This window comes from Colias philodice, chromosome 21, assembly GCF_061535455.1.
Source record: "Colias philodice isolate Cphi_HAF_F1 chromosome 21, ilColPhil1 Martin Lab GWU primary, whole genome shotgun sequence".
Taxonomy (NCBI): Eukaryota; Metazoa; Arthropoda; class Insecta; order Lepidoptera; family Pieridae; genus Colias; species Colias philodice.
In genome coordinates, this window is record NC_143106.1 from 4,521,291 (window position 1) to 4,543,782 (window position 22,492).

Sequence of the window (22,492 nt, forward strand, 5' to 3'; positions counted from 1 at the left end):
AGCCCGATCTAACACGGGTCGGTAAAGGAATTTACAAAATTTCATTATAGCCATCGCTTTAATTTTTACAGTTATATCCCTTTTCTTGGATATAAATTAATCTGCCTGAAGGGGGTGGATATGAACGCGTGATTTCACTTATACAGGGTGTCTCAAAAGAAAGTTTATATTTTGTGGATGAATATAAAAAAAAAAGTAAGCGGTGTATTGAAAAAATGTTTATTAATTATTAAAGTGCATAATATGGGAATTTATTTCTTAAAAATAATATCGTCCAAATGCAGTCCATTGCGTTCTCGGCACTAATTTAATCGAGCAGTAAAATTATTTATGACAGCTCGGCAGTTAGACACAGTGATGGCTGCCATTTCGTGCCGGATATTTTCTTTTAAATGCACTAGAGAAGTTGGTTGGTTGGCATACACTTTAGATTAAAGATACACAAGAAAAAGTCCATGGGAGTTAAATCAGGGCTGCGTTGAGGCCAATTTATATCACCTCTCCTAGAGATCAATTTTCCCGGGAAAATTTCATGAATTCGAGGTAAAAACATATTGGATGTGTGTGATGTAGTTCCGTCTTGCTGCAACCATGTTCTCTGGTTATAGCCAGGAAAGTTATGCAGTGCAGGCATTAAAAACTCGTCTATCATCTTTACATAGCGCTCTGAATTTACTGTAACTGCACGCCCCCTTTCGTCTTCAAAAAAGTAAGGGCCAATAATTCCTCGCTAATTTCTATCCTCAATAATTTCTTGTGGGGGTATCTTAAATCTAAAGTGTATGCCAACAAACCAACTTCTCTAGAGCATTTAAAAGAAAATATCCGGCACGAAATGGCAGCCATCACTGTGTCTACCTGCCGAGCTGTCATAAATACTGTAATTTTACTGTTCGATTAAATGAGTGCCGTGAACGCAATGGACTGCATTTGGAAGATATTATTTTTAAGAAATAAATTCCCATATTATGCACTTCAATAATTAATAAACGCATTTTTTCAATACACCGCTTACTTTTTTTTTATTCATCCACAAAATATAAACTTTCTTTTGAGACACCCTGTACAATGTAATATCTAGTCTTAAAAGTTATAAAGTTTAGGAGGTGATATTTAACACTTCTGGAAGTATTTGCGCGGAAGTATTCAGTATAAGCATATCTATTATCCTACATATTATTATGATATTGTTCTCATTTCCCTTTCACATCATAATGAAGCAGTCTAATTCGCTAATAGAAATTCAGTATTAAAATAACATAAGCATGATAATCAGAAAGCATTTTTGAAAGTCCATCCGTTAAACAGCGAAATGCGAGATGAAAGGTTGTGCAATTTATCATTTTTTACCCGTACAATAGCAGTCGCAAGTATGAAATTCAACAATACAATACAAACGTGAAACTCTTTATACTTTACCTTGATTCCGGTATGTTCAAAATATAACTGTGTTTGTTTGAAAATATTTACATTTCATCTGCAAACGATGCGGATATTGTTTAAAGTGCAACAACGGGAACGCTGCGATGAGTGCAATATGTAATGCTCTCTGAATGTTTGATGTAAAGTAAATGTACAAAGCAAAATACAAATTATATCTCCGCTATTATGCAACTAAAAATGTTTCGTACAGAAGTAATCTAAAACAAGTCCATAACACACATTATGCGCTTGAAGGTTGGTTCCCACCGGGTCAAATGAATCAACTGATGAATTTCCCCGACAAGTGGGAAATATTTCCTGTATTTCAATTGAATATTCATTGATATTGATGCTGAATAACTGGGATCAGTTATTCCCGCTTCCTTGGTCAAAAATTTTAAAGGAAGTGTAACAATTGAAATTCTATCTGAAATGTAGCTTTGATTGAAACTGCCACTCAAGGATGACTCAAATGCGATTGCGATGCATTGAAAGCCAAAAGAAATGTCCAAAAATCTTTATTGGTACACTTACAATAATGTCTACTAAACTTTATAGATTACGATTTGACCTACCTACCTATATGTATTTTACAATTTGACTTCCCGATTTTTGATAAAAAAAATGGAAGATCTTCTAAAATGCAATAAAAAATCTTAATTATTTCGATTAGATACATATTTAAGTAGAATTATAAATTTTAATGTAGTTTTTCATCCTTGACAAGGATTTTATGTGCTCTTTGCTTCCTACGTTATATTTTTAATAAATCGCCGCTGGATTGCCTTCACAAAAAAAATAAATTTCTTAAACTGACCAAAGCTTATTTCCGCAATATGGAAAAACACAAGGTCTCATTTATTTTATGTATAACATTACAATTATTAATGCGATATGTGTTTGTTTTGTTATGGCAATTTATTTGAAACGGATGTTAATTTAAGAGGAGCTAATGATTTCCTTGAGAATATTTAAATATTATATAAATTTGGATTAGTATTACAAACAACCAGTTATAGAAAATACGTGAAAGATAAGTGAGAGTTTTTTAAAGATGTATGAAATCGTGTAATGTTCCATTTTTCTACCCAAAAATACAAGAATAGAGTTTTAGTTGAAAGATACCTGCAATCTGTGCCTGCAATGTTCATGAATTCTGTCATGCTATGATTCTTCTTCTTCTTCTCTTTATTATTATTTATTAATGGCTCCACCTAATAAGAAGGGATTTCGCCATTTGGTACGGGAGCTATTAACGTTAAAAAAAAAGTCATTTTAGTATAGTTGGTTTTTTGATATACTGTTCCTCTTGCTATTTCGGTTAGAGTCCGGGCTGTCTGGCTGGTCGCAGTGGTTGCGTTTTTTAGTGCGCATCTTATCTGCACAGGATAATTTCCTTAATTTTAAGTCATTTTTTAACGCGTAATTTTTAATATTTTGCCTTTAGATAGATCCATCAGACATAGTTTTTTTATTGCAAGACGTTTTTTTCGTTGTAAAATAGGTGCCAGACGCAATTTTTTATTTCGTTTTTATAAAAAATTCAAATTATTTTAGAATGTCTGTAAATTTCATATTATGTTCTTCAAACATAATATAATCTAAAATTAATTAGCCAGACGCTAATTCGATTGTTAAGTATTAAATATGTACAAATAAAAACGTAGTGAAAGTAGGTAAGTACATATAACAATTTGGTGATTGTGTATATGGAGAGATAGTTTAAAGTGCAAGAGAGATAGAAAGGGTCGGCCGCGAAAATTAAATAACAATAAAAAATAACTTTTTTTTATTCGAAAATATACGATGCATAGAAATTGAATTGTTCCTACTCTAGGATTCCCTGTGTTGTGGGAACAAGTACCTTCTATTGGTACATTTTATTCCTTAGGCTAAAAAATAAACTATTAGGGTACATCAACAATCTTCTATACAAAACAATTTTTTTTATAACTAACTAGCGACCCGCCTGGCCCTGGCTTCGCACGGGTGCAATGCTGATACTAAATACACTACAGAAAAACTGTGAACGTTAAATATAAAAACATAGCGGCCCGCTCCGGCTTCGCACGGGTATAAAATATATAGCCGGGCGGCCGGCCGGTACCGCCGCAAACGCTACGTCCCGCAATTTTTAAATCTGTAATATCTTCGAAAATATTCACTTAAATCATACGGTGTAAAGGGCCATATAGATCTATATTAAATGAACAATGTATTCAAGGTCTTTAATTGGTTAAGGATTAATGCTGTACCTATTGGTTAAAATCGCTTCGAAAATTAGCCATTATTATTTGTCGTAAAAAGTAAATGACAAAAAAAAGTTATTGTGGGTTATCCATAAGAGATAGACATATATACACCATCACGGACTTTTCTGTAGACCTTTTCAATGTGTACTATTATAGTTAGTATATTATTTTGATAAAACTCGTAGGGTTCAGCCTGCGTTTGCACTGTATGTGGAAAAAATGTAATTATTTACGACATCACATTAGAAACCTCAAAAATAACAGTACTTTTACACTATTTAATGGGTGTTATTATACATATAAACCTTCCTCTTGAATCACTCTATCTATTTATAAAACCGCATCAAAATCCGTTGCGTAGTTTCAAAGATTTAAAGGGACATAGGGACACAGAAAGCGACTTTGTTTTATACCATGTAGTGATGATGATAACAATATTAATTCATTAATCTTAATATATATACATAAATCTCGTGTCATAATGTTTGTCCTCAATGGACTCCTAAACCACTTAACCGATTATAATAAAATTCGCACACCATGTGCAGTTCGATCCAACTTGAGAGATAGGATAGTTTAAACATGTAGGTACCACGGGCGAAGCCGGGGCGGACCGCTAGTATACTAGCTATATAAATTCATGCTAACTACTTTAGTTAAATTCAATACAAACTTAAACATGCGAGTGTGTACTGTGTGTGTGTTCACGTGTGTGTATCTTGTGTGGTGTGGTGTGTGTGTGTTGTGTGTGTGTATGTGTGTACATCATTACTAATTTTCTAGTTGTTTACAGATGATGGAATATTGGAAAACAATAACAACTCCTTAGACGATAACATTAATAATTCTGACAGTGTGAGGGAAGATGATGATGATTATGAAGATGGCTTTTTAAATTTAACAATGTAATTGTTAACCTTCATTGATATAGATTTTATTCTATTTTCAATGTATGGTAACTTTAATATTTTATTTTTCACTTTTATATATTTTTTTTTTCATTTTAGCTTTTATTTATAAGAACAAGACGTAAATAATATTGTATTCTTGCAATTATTTCCTGTCGCATAATTAAAATACACTAGCTGATGAGCTGCATGCTTCATTACTTTTTTTTATTTATACACATTATTTAATACTTAACAATCGAATTAGCGTCTGGCTAATTAATTTTAGATTATATTATGTTTGAAGAACATAATATGAAATTTACAGACATTCTAAAATAATTTGAATTTTTTATAAAAACGAAATAAAAAATTGCGTCTGGCACCTATTTAACAACGAAAAAAACGTCTTGCAATAAAAAAACTATGTCTGATGGATCTATCTAAAGGCAAAATATTAAAAATTACGCGTTAAAAAATGACTTAAAATTAAGGAAATTATCCTGTACAGATAAGATGCGCACTACTAAACGCAACCACTGCGACCAGCCAGACAGCCCGGACTCTAATCGAAATAGCAAGAGGAACAGTATATCAAAGAACCAACTATACTAAAATTCTCACTTGTCAACGTCGGTAGCTCCTATACGAATTGATGGTACTATGATTCTAGTAGGCCTTTAATCGACATACCGAAGGACTTTGCCAAGCGTATTTTTATGTCCGATCAACATCCATGTTTAGATATATTTTTAATAATTTAAAAAATATATGAAATACTAGCTTTCCGCCCGCGGCTTCGCCCGCGCAGTCACAGAAAAACCCGCATAGTTCCCGTTCCCGTGGGATTTCCGGGATTGCGTCATTTTCCCGGGATAAAAAGTAGCCTATGTCCTTTCTCGGGTATCAAATTATCTCCATACCAAATTTATGAAAATTGGTTAAGTAGTTTAGCCGTGATTGAGTAACAGACAGACAGACAGAGTTACTTTCGCATTTATAATATTAGTATGGATTTATTTTCATTGTTTATGCGAAAACGTCACAAAAAATTAATTATAATAAATAGTTAAGTAAATAATATCTGGAATAATAAGTTGAAAGGATTTATCCACGCTACCATTTTATTTTTTGCTTGATACTTTAAAATTATTAACAACATCGATTTTTTTCTTATTCGACTTGCATCGAATGCTTTTAAATGTTCTTTACGACTTTTAAAGTGAAGTGAATTACAAAAAATATCGATGTTTACTTCAAACAGAATATCGTATTTAAATCGTGTTGGATATCATTTGCATACAAAAACAGCTCTGAGGTAGTGGTCAGCGTATTTGACGTCAATATAATATTAGGTCCAAAAGTCGAACTTTTTTATACTATCTGCTACCGTACGTTTACGTATATTTAAATTTTAATTTATTGAGTGTTTTATTTAGTTTTTTTGGATTTTTCCTCATTTTCGAAAAGTATATTTAAAATAAAAAACTTTCTATATAAATATTGTTGTTAAGCTTACCAATTTTTAATCTTTCCCTAAGTTGCGATAATCTTGCTAAAACAAAATCTATTAATTCTGGATCTATTAATATGTAAGCTATAAATCATTTGAAAAGTCGTCGTATTATAACTGAATAGAGTTTAAATTCATTTGTCATAATTAACGAAGGCTTCGTTATTGCAGTCGTGACTTTCACACTTAAACACAAGTTCAAGGGGATCAGGTTCTTAACCTTATATTAACAAGGTTGTTTATTGCTGAACTTTGCGTGGTTCATTTATTTTAAGAGAAAGTTAGTTTTTAATATTCAGGATGTTTTTAAGTAAATTTTAATGTATTTATAGTCATCGAAACTCTGTTTAGTTATATATTACTGGGTACTTGCTACAAAATTAGTATTATGGTTTGCTTAGGTTTATCTAATAGGGATGTACTGATAACACCATTGATAAGCCACTCTTCTGGTTAACATAAATTAAATATTAAAGATTTTCCAAAAAGAAAAGGACAATAGAGTATTTTATAATTTTCAAAACAAGTCAATTAATTGAGCGCAACGCTCCCAAGTCGGAATGCTATTTAACATAATGTAAAAAATTTCATGAATGAGGAAACAAGGTAAGAGGTTATTGACCTGTCTAAAGTGCAATAATGTGAACAACATGGAATTTGAAACAAGATTTTTATTTTATAATGCACAAAGTAAAAAATAATCGTTCCTGTATTTTTTGTTAGTTTATTGACCAGCTTAATAATTTTACATGGTATTTGAAAAAACCTGCATCATTTATAGTACTTTATTTAGACATCTTTAAAAGTTTTTTTTTTCATTTATACTAATGTCTTTATAAAAAATCTACAAAAAACTTATTACGAAAAGTTAATCAAATCAAAGTTACCAAAAATATGACTATATTAAGTACTCAGTAAGTTAGTAGATGTCTCAAATTATAGACCAAGAACCAATGCATCCAGATTCCAGTCCTTACGTAAAAATGTAAACAATCGATATGATTTCTTATATCTCTCTGCATTTATGATTAACTTATTTCAATAGGTAATACAATGAAACGTGCAATATTGCGGCAATATTTGCTTAGCTGCACATATTTTCTGCTCCAGCAGCCAACGCCTGCGTGTCTTATCAATTGCAAATTATGCAAATACAGTAGTTCCTGTGAATTGTCGACTAAGCGTTCAGAAGGTAACCGAAATCACGTAAGATTGTGGACCGTTTGAATTAACTTACTTGTGGGCAAAACTCGCCTTTCATAAAATAAAAAAAACTCCAACATTTATTTATTCAATAAGACTTCTTCAAGAAGCACTTTTGAAACGTCAATAAATACTATTCGTTACAGTAATTTTAGCATTTGATTGTAAATATAATATAAGTCTTGCTATTCTCAAGGGAGGATGTAAATAAACCTTAAAATAAACAGATTCGTTGTTTATCTTCTTTGTTTTTAATGAGATTCGGATGTTTATAAATATATTCTAAACAAAAGGATTTTCCGAATGCTTTCTTTATTTAGGTTATCAAATTTGTTTTGATTAACAAGTTTGTTCGTCAACGAATTATATCATTTCTGATCTCCTGATACCTTTCCTGATAACTTTCTACCTGCTCTATATTAAATTTAAAAAATACGCCCAAAATAGTATTTTTTATGAATGTCTATAAAAAGGCACTCCACGCCATCAATGTAGAGTTGTTAGAATCTTGAAAAAGTATGAAAAAATATTGCAATATACACGAATTTGTATTGATAAGTGCGGGCTACATTTATTATTTTCCACAGCTAGTTTAAAAAATGTGAAAAAATATAAAAAATTCAGATTATAAAATTGTCCTTTTGTTTCAGTGGTCACTGGCAGCACTGATGGTATTGGAAAACAATACGCGATTGAGGTGAGTACATGTATATTTTTTTTTGTAATATGCCGTTTGAATATTATAGAAATAAATGAAAAAATAACATGATTCCTGTTGTAGGTCATTGAGTCAAATTTGGATATGCACTTTTGTATTTTTGAGAGGTGTGTTGACATGTTTGCTAACACGCTGCAGATAACTAATTTTCTATGTTGAATACAGAAAAGTTTTTTTTTTACATTTTTATTAGAGACCAAATGTATAAGAATATTGTTCTTATACATTTGGTCAATGCTTTTATAGCTTTCTTCTGTTCATTTGATACGTATTCAACAAAAAAAAAAGAGTTATAAGTAAGTATATATAATTTAGGAATTAGAAAATGTTGCTTTCTAAAACCGTTTTAAGATTAAGAGCCATAGATGTTATAAATTTCTAAAAGAATGACTACTCAATTTCTAAAAGAATATCACTGGTCTTTATTTCTAGTTACCTATTTATTTCATTCATTCCAACATTGTTTTTGTTCAAATCGCATTTGCAGGGGTTTTTAAATGCTAGAACAGTCGGTAGGATATGGATCTATTAGTGAATAGTGAATACTATTGACTATATAGATCCATATCCTATCTATAAATACTATGCATCCTACTAACTCGATTTCCTATACTTTTATTTTGTTTTTATTCAATACTTTTGTTTATTCCCAGTTGGCTGCACGAGGCTGTGATATAATTCTAGTCAGTCGTTCTATTGATAAGTTGAAAGCAACTGCCTCTGAAATAGGTATGTATTCTACCATGGGCCAATAAACTAAGTTTTTGGTTCATGATTCTACAGACTGGTCTATAATTACACTGGTTTTTCCTGGGAAAAGTTAATGTTCAAAGAATGAAAAAGTAAATGTTTGATTATTATAATTTTTCGTTTTTTATCCCATATAAAAAGTGAAGCTTTATAGATTGAGCTTTGAAAATAAGAGCTATTTATTATATTGTACGACAAAATATTTGAATCTATCTATTAATTTAAGACTCCTGTAATTTTTCGTATCATTAAAAAATACCTCATTTTCAGAAAACGACTACAAAGTAAATACCAAAATAATTCAAGCTGATTTCGGCGACGAAGGAATTTACGACAAAATTTCCAAAGAAATTACTGATCTTGAAATAGGAACCCTAGTCAATAATGTTGGTATTTCGTACAGCTATCCGGAGTATTTCACAGAAATCCCTGATTGGTAAGCGTTAATAGTTTCTAGATCAAGTGCATTAATCATCATTCTGAATATGTGACATGGAGACGGTATATTTGGCGAAATTGGCATAAAAACGAAGACATGTCACGTTACCTCATTAAGTATTAAGCTTAATGTGCAATAACGTTATAAGGTTAATTAACTATGTCGCGGTAATATGAACTATATACACCTACTGATTTGAACCTTATTTCCCTAGTAAAGAGACTGAAATACACTGTAAGTTGATAAATAATTAAAAATGCTGATGAGTATTTGCTCTGAATACAATACGTTTAAATTTCTACATTTAGAATGATATTCAAATTCGTACCCACTTTCTGTAGCTACCTACTATTTCGCGGGAACAATTCATTTCATACGTTCCGAAACGTTTTAAGCTACTGGCCTTTCAATAACCATAAGTTCAGAAATATCGTGCAAATTGAAAGTATAAAACCGCACGGGTGGTCCCCTGAAAACAATTTTCAAGTAGAGCAGGTGTTCCCGTATTGCCGTATGAAATAAGTGCTCAATTGAAATATTATACGAACTATCGTCGTCTTATCGTCGGGATTATTTCTGAACTGAATTCTTTTGTCGTATATTTTAATGGTATGACTGCTCTGCAGTATAAAGATATCGTGAATTTTATTAGCGTATGCTAATGTTACTATTTCGAAAGAGAATATAGTATGATGTTCGTTAATATAAGTGGAATGATGTAGGTATCTCAGGTATATTTTTGAATATAGAGAGAGTGATATTTTCTATAGAAAAACTTACAAGAGAACCCAAGATGAATTTCTTCCTATACCTTTCTTGTTTAATTACTTTTTCTACAAGATGTAAAACTTATAAATTCATCCCTTGCCTCTGTCAAATTTGTAGAAGTTTGTAGGATAGAATTTTGTGCATTTTAATATTCGTATATTGACGACATTATAATGTGGATGTCAAAGGTGATTTATCAACTTATTCACGTGATTACGATTGAAATTACGATGATAGTCACAACAATATCGCATTTTATCTTCAATTTGACCTGTTCTTATAAAATAACATTACAATTTACTATGTGTCTCTAGGCATTTTATTCGATCATGGTTTTCATTAGTGTAATAAATGAGGACAGATTACTGAGCTAAATTTATATAATTACCATGAGCGATTACATGTAATTTCGGGCTTTAATTAATGATAAGAGCATCAACGGTAACAAAATGTTTGTGTTTCATTAGTTGGATGTAATTATGAAGGTAACCTATTAAAAACTCGAATTTCTATTACCCGAATCTTAAAACCCCGAAAACGGTTGTTAGAACTTTTAAAAGACAGATGTAATGAATGACAAATTTTTAAAATTCCTTTTTCAATTTCCCAGATGAATCAATTTCCAGATGCACCAAAACCAGATTTTTAAAAAGTATTTTTTTGTTTCCCGTATTCTCATAATACAGATCTCATTATACCAGATTCTCAGAATACTTTTTTTTGTTTCCCATCGTACCATTTTCCAAATAAACTATTGCCAAATTTTCATAATCTTTTTATTTGGTTCCCATATAATCATATAACAGATAAACTATTGCCAGATTTTCACAATCTTTTTATTTGATTTCCATACAATCGTGATTATACCTTTACTATCGACTGAAAATAAACATTGTCAGTAAGTAAATTTATTGTTTTACTTGTCCATTTTTAGTCCGGTTTTAGTGTCAAAGTCGACTCAGTAGGCTAGGTTTGAACTACGACGCCCACGCTAGAACTGACTCGCTATTGTTTTACTTGCCTATTACAGAAAGGTGTATGTATCAAATTCGACTCAGTAGGTTAGGTTAGGTTTGAACTGTGACCCCCCATGCACGAGCCGAGCGAGCGAAGCGAACGTGCCGCGGCAGCGGCCGGCGAGTGCCAGAACCGACTCGCTATTGTTTTACTTGCCCATTACAGAAAGGTTTAAGTGTCAAATTCGACTCAGTAGGTTAGGTTAGGTTTGAACTGTGACCCCCCATGCACGAGCCGAGCGAACGAAGCGAGCGTGCCGCGGCAGCGGCCGGCGAGTGCCAGAACCGACTCGCTATTGTTTTACTTGCCCATTACAGAAAGGTTTAAGTGTCAAATTCGACTCAGTAGGTTAGGTTAGGTTTGAACTGTGACCCCCCATGCACGAGCCGAGCGAGCGAAGCGAGCGTGCCGCGGCAGCGGCCGGCGAGTGCCAGAACCGACTCGCTATTGTTTTACTTGCCCATTACAGAAAGGTTTAAGTGTCAAATTCGACTCAGTAGGTTAGGTTAGGTTTGAACTGTGACCCCCCATGCACGAGCCGAGCGAGCGAAGCGAGCGTGCCGCGGCAGCGGCCGGCGAGTGCCAGAACCGACTCGCTATTGTTTTACTTGCCCATTACAGAAAGGTTAAAGTGTTAAAATCTATTCAGAAGGTAAGGTTAGGTTCGTGCTGCATTCCCCTGGAAGGATTACGTTTAGCTGGATATCGTTTATTTGAATTTCAAAAATCTGGACATTGTTTGTCTGGATATCAATTAACTGTATTTCAAAAATTTGTGTTTTAAAAATCTGGCTTTCGTGCATATGGATTACGGTCATCTGGATTTTGTGCATTTAGATTTCGTATGTCTGGAACTCATTCGTCTGGATTGTAAAACGTCGTACAAATAAAGAAATGGGCAAATGAAATTCGGAGTTGCGATTATATGTCAAACAAAACTTCGAAATTTTAAAATTCGGGGTTATGAAAAAATGTCCAAACGTTTTCTGGATTATGATATTCGGAATATTAAAATTCGAGATTAAGATAGGTAACCAATTATGAAAGAATCGATTAATAATGTATGAGCTGTTTAATTATTCTGTAATTGTTAGTGTATTGAGGGTAGTACATTCCGTGTCCCATTTGTTACCTGATTAATATCAGCATAGCTAGCTAATGAACTGACCTAATGATCCTATCTGATTGTTAGTGATCTGTGATTTATGGCGAAATAGCTTTTAAGGACCCGCTTAATTGTTCCTATTAATTGGGTATAGGATGAGATCAGATTGTGAATGTTTAGATTTATAACGCCTGTTATTAGTGTATAGCAAATATTGTAAACGACTATTTGCTAGCTATTTTACGCTAGGCGACAATAATTTGGAACCGCAATTAAGTTTAAAATTTAATTATGTTTGATATTGTATGAAAATATATGTTAGTATTTTATCAGTACAGCGTATCTAAATTAATATCTAAATTAGTATATAAATTAAATGCATATTAACATTCATTTGTACTTATTTATTTTACTTTGAAATTGCAATAGGTTTACTAATCTTCTTATCTTCTTTCTTATATATAAAAATGAATCGCAAAATGTGTTGGTAAACGCATAACTCGAGAACGGCTGAACCGATTTCGATAATTCTTTTTTTATTATATTCCTTGAAGTACGAGGATGGTTTTTATGTAGAGAAAACGTAAATATGTACCACGGGCGAAGCCGGGGCGGACCGCTAGTCTTATATCTGTGCCTCCAGTGAATAAGGGAATAACTCAAAAACAGCACTTTTCAGGAGAGACAAAAAACTATATATCAATACTAAATCTTTATTAATTCAAAATTTTAAGCTTGTATGTGTAAGATATGATGTAAGACTATATTTTTACATATGAACACATATTGTAACAACCCCATAAATATACTTTTTTCGTGTTTTTTTGTAGTTGTGGCCTTATGAACGAGTACTTCATGGAATAACTCAATGTATTCACATAATTTTTTTTTTACTCTTTGCAATATAACGACTTATGCCCTTATGCACTATGTTCATAATCGCACAACACGACTTATATTATTGCCAGTTTTGGTTTTATAGAAATGATGTGACTTATTATGCTTGAAATTTGTGTACTTTATGACTCAATTGAGGACTTTTAGTGGAAAAACTATGCACGTAGCTTGAAAAACGAATGAAATCAACGGCTTTTTTATCGTTATTAGATAATAAAAACAAAACAACATTTAGGTATTTATGCATTTAACCCTAGAAGTCCAATCTACGTAAATTTGACGTATGAACTCTTCTATATTTACCATCGAATCGCTGCAAAATCCAGAACCAACTTACGAGCCGTCGAGACCTAGCAGTACATAGTTGGCTCATCCAGGTAAATTCCGCCATTTGGTTGTAAAGAGGATGTTGTGCGTCATTTTGACGTATAATTGGGCTTTTCGTAACTTTTAAGATTGTTTCAAATTTTTTATTTTGTGATTTATTTGAATAATTTTTATTCCAAGTCACGTTTCACATGATATCTATAGTATTATACTATAGATTGAGTAGGGAAAATGGGATCCAGACAACTTTTATACTAGAACGAAAAACCTTCAATTTTAGTAAATGACGATTATTGTACTCCGCTGGATTTGGACTTCAAGCAAGGGGATTGGGTGGCTGAAGATGTTGTCCGGAGTAAAACCGAATATGTTATGGGGTTTTGTTACCCATGTATAATGAAAGTCGTAGATTGTAAAATAAACGTTTAATCGATCTTTCAATAATACAGTACTATGTTGTTAATGCTATACAATGTTTCACCAGTCACCACAATGAGTCTAGTCTGTACAGGTTAGCAGGAGACAATCATTGAGTATTGGTATTAAATACGTATCAACTGCGTATTGCGTTTTGCGTATTAACTATTGTCCTATATAGTGAAAATTAATCGTCGAATCAATTTAAAATTCGTTCAAGTGCGTTCCGTTTCGTAAAATATAGATAATAAAAGTGGCAACGCCACAATGTCATGGTGGAATACATTGAGGATACAAGCACTATAAAGAGATAAGAGAAGCCCGAAAACCATATTCCTGTATGTTCATTGTTCAGTTAATACAGGAAAAGTTATAGGTGGTTGGTAGTGGCGATTTTTTACGGCATGATATAGAATTTTAACAATTTCTATATCATATAATATCAAAATAATGTAGATAAATAAAGAAAATACAATGAGCCGCAAAGATTTTATGAAAAAATTAAGCTCAGATTTGAAGGTGCCTTGGATGCAAATACGACTTGTGGCACGCACTTTGAAGAGACTCTACGTGACAATAGCCCAATTTTTTCAAAATATGTGGTACCAGAGTATCCATAAAATGTTTACGAAAATGCAGGACCAAAGAAGTATCGATATTGCGGATTTTTTTCCTATAAAAAAGGCAAATTACCAAAGCACAGTGGCTAAAACGCTATATGCGGAGAAAACAATATTCATAATTATTGTCAAGACTGGTTATAAATATTTTTTTTTTATGCGACTATTATATACTATAATACCTATTATTGTCAATTGATTATTGTAGTTAGATAATTTTTTGAAAAAAAAAAGATTAAAATCGAGTTATTTTTTAAAAACTTACCCAATTATAAGAAGAAAATATAAGTTTAACATTTTTGTTGGCTTTTTTTTGGATGATTCAATTATCGTTCTGTATTTATATAAACAAAGAGTATAATATCATTAAATGCACTTAATGTGTTAACTGTATTTTTAATATCTATTGCAAAAAATAGTTCATTTCCATAGAAATATATTAGTATCCCAAGTTAACTGATAAATACCTTTTTTAAAAAATATAAAGATTTGTTGTTGGAGATTTATTGAAAAAACGATTTAAAAATAATAAGGAATAGAGTGTGTTGTTTCCGTGCAGTATTCAATTAATAGACCAATAGCAACACGGCATTAATGCCAAACTGTCTCATGTCGTCACTTGAACCAATGACACTAAAAGAGTTGTTCCTTTATGCTCATGTTAGAAAAATGACACAAATGCGTTTATACTAAAATAGTGTTAGGGCTGATGGAACAAAATGAAATAAGTCTTTATTCAAAAAGTATAACTACACATACGTCTTTGTGTTCGTGGGTACTTTTGACTCGAGACGAATAGTTCCTTTGCGATTGCCTAAAATGATGGATAAGGTAACTTATACCGTTAATCACACCCTACTTATACCGTTTGGGTCATTCGAAAAAATGGGTTAGGACGCAGCTAGAGATATGACCTTTTGATATGTTGTGTATTTTGACGAGCTGAATCCAATGGTGCAATAAAAACCAAAGGGAATAACTCGTCTTACTCCCTTATTCACTGGAGGCACAGATATATAAAAATGAATCGCAAAATGTGTTGGTAAGCTCATAACTCGAGAACGGCTGAACCGATTTCGATAATTCTTTTTTTATTATATTCCTTGAAGTACGAGGATGGTTCTTATGTAGAGAAAACGTAAATATGTATCACGGGCGAAGCCGGGGCGGACCGCTAGTAATAAATAAATATTTATTATTAGTATGTTCTTGGATGAAGATATTTATATTGTAGTTTCATGTGCACCATTTTTTTCACTATCTACACTAATATTATAAATGCGAAAGTAACTCTGTCTGTCTGTCTGTTACTTAATCAAGCCTTAACTACTGAACCAATTTGCATGAAATTTGGTATAGAGATATTTTGATACCCGAGAAAGGACATAGGCTACTTTTTATCCCGGGAAATAGGATAGGTTTTATCCCGGAAATACCACGGGAACGGGAACTATGCGGGTTTTTCTTTGACTGCGCGAGCGATGCCGCGGGTGAAAAGCTAGTTCAGTATAAATTTGATTTAAGATTAAAATGCATTTGCATCAACATTTATCATAATATTAAGATTAATATACTATTTGTTCAACAGGGAGCGTAGCATATCAACCATGATCAAGGCCAACATGGTATCCGTGACGCGGATGACGGGTATCGTCTTACCCGACATGGTGAAGCGTGGTAAGGGCGTCGTCATAAATATCGGATCGGGATCGTCGGTTATACCTAGCCCTCTGCTCACTGTGTATGCTGCTTCTAAGGTATGTATAGACAAAGTAATGGCTTATTTCAGGATGGTGGGAAATTGGTTCATTAGACAGGATAGGTCTGATGAAGGATAGGTAGGATAGGGTGAATATGATAGATAAATATGACAATTAAATGAGATTTTAATGTATGCTTATTCTGTTTTGGATTTGTTGAAAAGTTAACCAGTTTCGATACGTGTTCATTAATAAGTTTAATTTATTATCAGAGGAATTTTAAAGGGGGAACCTGTAATCATTATTTGAATTTTAGGTTTAAATTACAACAAAGATTTTGATTTTCAGGCTTACGTAGACAAATTCTCTGAGGGACTTGACATGGAATACAGCAAAAAGGGCATTATAATACAATGCGTTCTACCCGGTTTCGTCTGTTCGAATATGTCTGGTATTCGCAGGAGCACTTGGTTGGCCCCAACCGCAAAGACCTTCGTCAAATCTTCTATCAGCCTTGTTGGTACAACGTCAAAGACAACGGGATACTTTCCACATGCTGTTTTCGTGAATACCATCAATTTGATATATGCAGCATACGCAAGATTCGCAGTCTGGTTGGTTACCAGGTCGATGGAGAACACACGCAGGAAGGCCCTGAAAAAGTACAAAAATAAATAATTCCTCTCTTCTGAGTTACGTGCTGCCAACGACATGCTGTGGGTCGAATGTAGTAACTAAGGTTGAATATAGCGCTAAAACTTACCTTCATTCCAGATAGAAGAAAAAGGGGATCTTTATTAGTACACAAATTTCATGGCATGTTGTTGGTTCCGTATTGATGCTACTTGCCTTACAATTATTTATCGTGTAGCGTTTTAAGATTAGAGCCCGTTTGGTGACTTGGGACAAATCTAGGCTATGTCAATATAATTTCATGTAAATATTGTGTTCTTATGATCCCTTCACATAACAGGCTGTGTAGAATACTTACGCATTTAATGATTTATTAACTGGTGTAAATGCCATATTATGTTTGCTTGTATGTTTGGTTGGGATTGTGTAATTTATTATAATTGCAATAAAATTGGTGACAATACACTGGTATTTAATTTTCCCTGTGGTGGTGGGCTTATCCAGGAAATTTATCTAATTCTTTTGATGTGTAAATATTTTAAATTGTAGTTCTACCTGCTTCTGTCACACGAAGGAATAATCAAGCCATGCATAGAGTCTGCATATGTACAAACAATAGTGAAATGGATGATTAAAAAGACAATATTCAACGAGATACCATATTAGACACATTTTAACCTTAAAATTACCATTTGGGCAGCGTAACAGGAAACATCATATTTATCCTATTGTGTTTCGAAAAGACTTTCTAAAGCTTCTTTACAAATATTGTCTTTATTACGAAAAAGGCCGCGTTACCAAAATAGAACATTCATATTGTTATATTTCGCTTATAACATAACAATGAACTGTGACGGAAAACCGCTGCTGTCCCTAATAAAGTAATGAAATATTTTCACGTTATTGCCATAATGTGGTTACCCTTTTGACATTATCAACGCAAAATAGCCTGTTCACATCTAAATATATCGAAAGAAAAAATGTTTTTGTAAACCTTTCGATGGCATTATCAACGTAAAATAACTAATAACATCTAAATATATAGTATATTGAAAAGAAGAAAATTTTATTGTAATTGAGGGTACACGAGGCTTTTGCTTTTACTAATTTGCGGCCAAGGAGCTCGAAATTGGTAAGTACGAATACCTTGCGTTTAGAAATAAGTTTACTGTACATAATATGCAATATTAATTAGATCTAGTACTAAATCTCGTATATTAACTTGTAAATAAATCTTTCGATGCCCAAATGCTTAAACTGAAGTATGTAGACTACAAAAGAAGCAATCTTTTCCTCGAGAACACCTAATAAATTAGTAGATAGAAGTAGCATATATTATGTGAGAAGTAGCATATATTTTAATTGTTACAAATACTTATTAACGCAGTATCTGATTAAACGGTTACATTAAACATTAATGAGTTTCCGTCTGATCGAATACCACGTGTAAATATTACAATAGATACTGATGAATATTTTTATTTTGGGCCCAATTAAAATACCTAGTGAAGTAATGACTCTAAAAGTTGTCGACTGGCTAAGCTATCACTACATAGTATAAATCAATATCGCTTTCCGCCGTCTGTGTGTCTGTATGCTGAGAGCTTTAAAATTAGAAAACAGATTTGATGGTTTATTTAATAGATATAATTATTCAAGAGGAAGGTTTTAGTGTATAATTTGAAAAGTTTTAGACGAAGCGGGCAAAGCTGCGGGCGGAAAGCCAGTATATTATGTAAATTGGCTTTAAAATAAAAAGTTCATCGAGACACTTCTATGTGTATAAAATAATTTCCTCCTAATTTCAGAAGAGATAAGAGTATTGCATGAAGAATTCAAAAGGGAAGTTACAAGAGTTCAACACGTAACACGGAAGAAGGTTAGAATAATGTGATATTTAACAATAATCTTATGTTGAGTATTATACAAGGAAAAGCTGAAACGTGATAATTTAAATTGACTACTGGGGTTTCGATTATAAGAACTTTATGTTATATCGTTTTTTTTTAATTTTGTTATATTCTGTAGGTTATCCTATTTATTGTTGCTTGTTCAATAATTTATTAAATAAGTGGTTTCCATTAAGAGCGTTTTTTATTTCTTCTTATTTTTGCCCCTATTGGAAAATTTTAATTTATTCTCAGTTGGTTAAACAGAAAAGGTTTTTAGTAGCATAATTGACATTATTATTTATTTTAATAGTTTTTACTAAAAATATTAAATTTTATGACTTCAGTCCAATCATAGACCATAAAACGTCAAAATACTTTTCGCTCAATCGATAAAATTTTCAAACATCAAAATGAAATAGTGCAACATCCAATTCAATTTTATATCAAAATTATAAAAGTTAAATAAAAATATACCGGGACTCTCGAAATATGGAAATTTGAAAATGAAATTGATGGACGGCAAAATGCCTTTGTCGTGAACCATTATGGGTCGAAAGTTGGGTGGAAATTCAAGCTCTTCTACCTGCGGCCTCAGTTTCAATTTGAACCAACTGCTGATGATAATAGGGTCTATTGTTATTCTAGTGCTACTTTTTCTGGTCGTCTGCCATATTGTCAATGGCCGGTAGATATGGGGAAGAGCAGTGTGTGCTATAACATTGATGTACTCCAAGTGATCCTGATCGCCTTTGCTTTTGTTACCTTGCTGATTGTAATGAGCTGGATGTGTAAGTACTACCAAGGAACGTAGGTCAAAATGAAGTGTGAAGGCCCGCAGGTTAATCTTAACCAGCTGGTGACGGTGATAGGATCGTTGGTGGTACTCGGGCTGTTGTTTACATTAATTTGCAGCATCATGAATGACAAAACCTGATGGAACCGCCAGAATTTGATCTCGTACAGTTTGTTTTAATTGGCTTCTCATTTGTACTATGGCTGATGGCAATGCAGTATATGTGCAAATACATTACGAGCTTACCACCGTAGCTTCTGGATCAGGATAAACATATTTTTTTAACTTACTTCAAATTGTGCTGCACTCAAATAACTGTTCAGTATTATGTTCAATAAAAGACTATTTTCATAAATTGTTGTTTTTTTTATTATTTGTAGGTACAAATATACCTATTTACCTACAGATTATGCAACTAGGACCTACATTTTAATAAAATGTAACAGTAGTGTTACTATAATATTTTACACATTTATATAAATACCATCACAATAATGAAATAATTTTTCATTTTTAACATGATTATTATGCATGTACATAGAAGAGCAATAAAGAATCCTAGTGCACAGGTGCTTTTGCAAATTTCCTAAGGAAGTTTTTTTAAAAATATTACGATAAAAATCGTCTTAGTAACTCCAAATCAAAGACTGCCACTGGCGCCAATCCTACGCAATATTGATTGAATGTACAATAATAAATCATTGTCGTTGTGTAATAGCTTTTCCAATTTGTACTTAACAATCCTTCGTAACTAAACGATGGATTTTTTCTCATTAGTTTCTTTTGAGTCAATCTTAGAAACCTGAAACGCAAGAAATAGATAGAAAGAACAAGTATAAACCATCAAATTTTTCGTAACAGATGATACTAATTACAATGTTAGATTTTACCACGATAGTATTATATACGTAGTATATTATTATTAGTCTGTGGTATTATATTAATTTGAAGTATAAAATAAATACTTGATGTGTGTATTAGATGACTGGTAGTAAACTCCCATTGAAAATCATATTATACCTATCTGAAATATAGAGAGAGATGAGAACTCTCATATAGAGATTTTTTTAAGCCAAGGAATCTGAAATATAATAATATTATCTAAAAAATATAATAGTGTCCGCAGTCTGTCCTTTTTTACGCCTATAGATAAAAGTTAATATGACTAGCAATCCTTTGTTTTGAAATATTTGCTAATAAAAAATTTAAATAAAAAGCTTAAAAAAAGAATCTCTTCTTTTTTTTCTTACAAAATATTTTATTACATGAAACTGTCTTCGACATTTCACTATCTAGGTTACATTGTTTATACAATAAACTAAACAGTTATAACAAATATAATTTAAATTAAATATTTCGCGAGATCAAGTTTGAGGCATTTCTGCAGAGATGGTCTTAAACATGTTGAGGCCCCGGCGACCACGAGGTGGTTTGTGTATACTTAGTAAAAATAAGGCTGTATATTTTTTTATAATCTTAAAACAAATAGTTTTTTGTATAAAACAAAAAAAAACAATTTTAAATTATAATTTTAAAACAAATAGTTACTAGGTAGTTACTTATCTATAATATTTAATCATAATTAAATCGTGTGCTGCAGCCATTTCATTAATAAATTGGATCTAAGTAGGTAACTATATTTGAATAAATGTTGTGCTAACAAATAGTTTTTTCTATTCATCCTACTGATGAGGTGAATTTCGTATTGCTATGTACATAACTACATAGGTATAATATAAAAGAAAATTTCAAGCATATATCGAATATTCATAAGGTTTCTGCCTGTGGTTTCTGCAAAAACCACGGGCCCTTATATATTTTAATACCCACCCTTAAGGGCATTACATCCCTGTAAAACCTTCACGGTACAGTAGCTTCAATATAAGGCCATCTAATTAGTAGATCTGAGCATTTCATATTTGCTTTTGACGCAGCTCGAAAATGGCAAAGTGCTACAAAGCATTATAGTGCTTTGATTGCGCTTAGCGTCTCATTCCTGCCGTGGTGAAATATTTAACCTCGTACAGAGTAATTTCAGGAGATAACATTTAAATAGAAGAAAGCATTTGGCACCTAAATCTTATATGTATTAAATCGTATATATATATATATATATATATATATATATATATATATATATATATATATATATAGATATATATAAAATTCTCGTGTCACAATGTTAGTCTGCATACTCCTCCGAAACGGGTGGACCGATTCTCATGAAATTTTCTGTGCATTATATCGGGTAAGTCTGAGAATCGGCCAACATCTATTTTTCATATGTACCACGGGCGAAGCCGGGGCGGACCGCTAGTAGATATATATAAATCTCGTGTCATAATGTTTGTCCTCAATGGACTCCTAAACCACTTAACCAATTATAATAAAATTCGCACACCATGTGCAGTTCGATCCAACTTGAGAGATAGGATAGTTTAAACATATAGGTACCTCGGGCGAAGCCGGGGCGGACCACTAGTATCTAATTAAAAAGTAATAGTTATGGTCTGTTAAAAATATAATGACTGATTTCTGATAGCCAGCAAATACTTCCTTTGAAGATGAAACACGATAAGTTTGTATTTGAAGGTATTTATTTCATTCATTTTTATAGGTAAAGGCTGTTTTTAAAGCTCAAGCTCCTTGGTTTCTTTATAATAATTAGAAATTAATAATCATACCTATCAATATTGGAGAATACCTTAGACTTAGGTACGAGTATTAATCCAACTCGATGCTCTAAGGAGAATAATTATCAGCATTCTTTTGTTTGTGTCTTATCTTACAAAAAGCTTTTATTGCAACGTATCCATTCAAAACCTTTTGTTAGAAATCTATTTTTATAGTACATAATATACGATTCTTCGCCTCTATTTTAATATACACTGTAGTATACAAATAGCAAACAAAATGCTGAAACGTTTGCCTCCGGGATTAAACAATGCAAAAAGGTAGCAGTCACTGCAATTCGTAATTAATATTAAAAACCAATTCAGTTTGCGTCTCACGTCGCGCAAAGTTTAATCTGGTTTGGACGGGATTACCGCTCTACCTGTATACGATTGATAAAACTGTAAAACTTTACCTTGTGTATACTTTTCTGTTATTAATATAATATAATAGTATACAGTTTTTA

General features: G+C 32.3%; 1 protein-coding gene across 1 annotated transcript in view; it reads left to right on the forward strand.

Annotated features, from left to right (window-relative positions):
- spidey (hydroxysteroid 17-beta dehydrogenase 12 spidey) overlaps positions 1-18,753 on the forward strand; it is a 31,569-nt gene extending 12,816 nt beyond the window's left edge. Inside the window, exons 2-7 of the mRNA XM_089709146.1 lie at positions 7,928-7,974; positions 8,649-8,724; positions 9,016-9,181; positions 15,924-16,092; positions 16,384-16,697; positions 18,477-18,753. Of these exons, the coding sequence (XP_089565272.1) occupies positions 7,928-7,974; positions 8,649-8,724; positions 9,016-9,181; positions 15,924-16,092; positions 16,384-16,697; positions 18,477-18,498 (794 nt within the window). The 3' untranslated portion in view covers positions 18,499-18,753. The remainder of the gene's footprint in view (positions 1-7,927; positions 7,975-8,648; positions 8,725-9,015; positions 9,182-15,923; positions 16,093-16,383; positions 16,698-18,476) is intronic.
- The last annotated feature ends 3,739 nt before the right edge of the window (positions 18,754-22,492 follow it).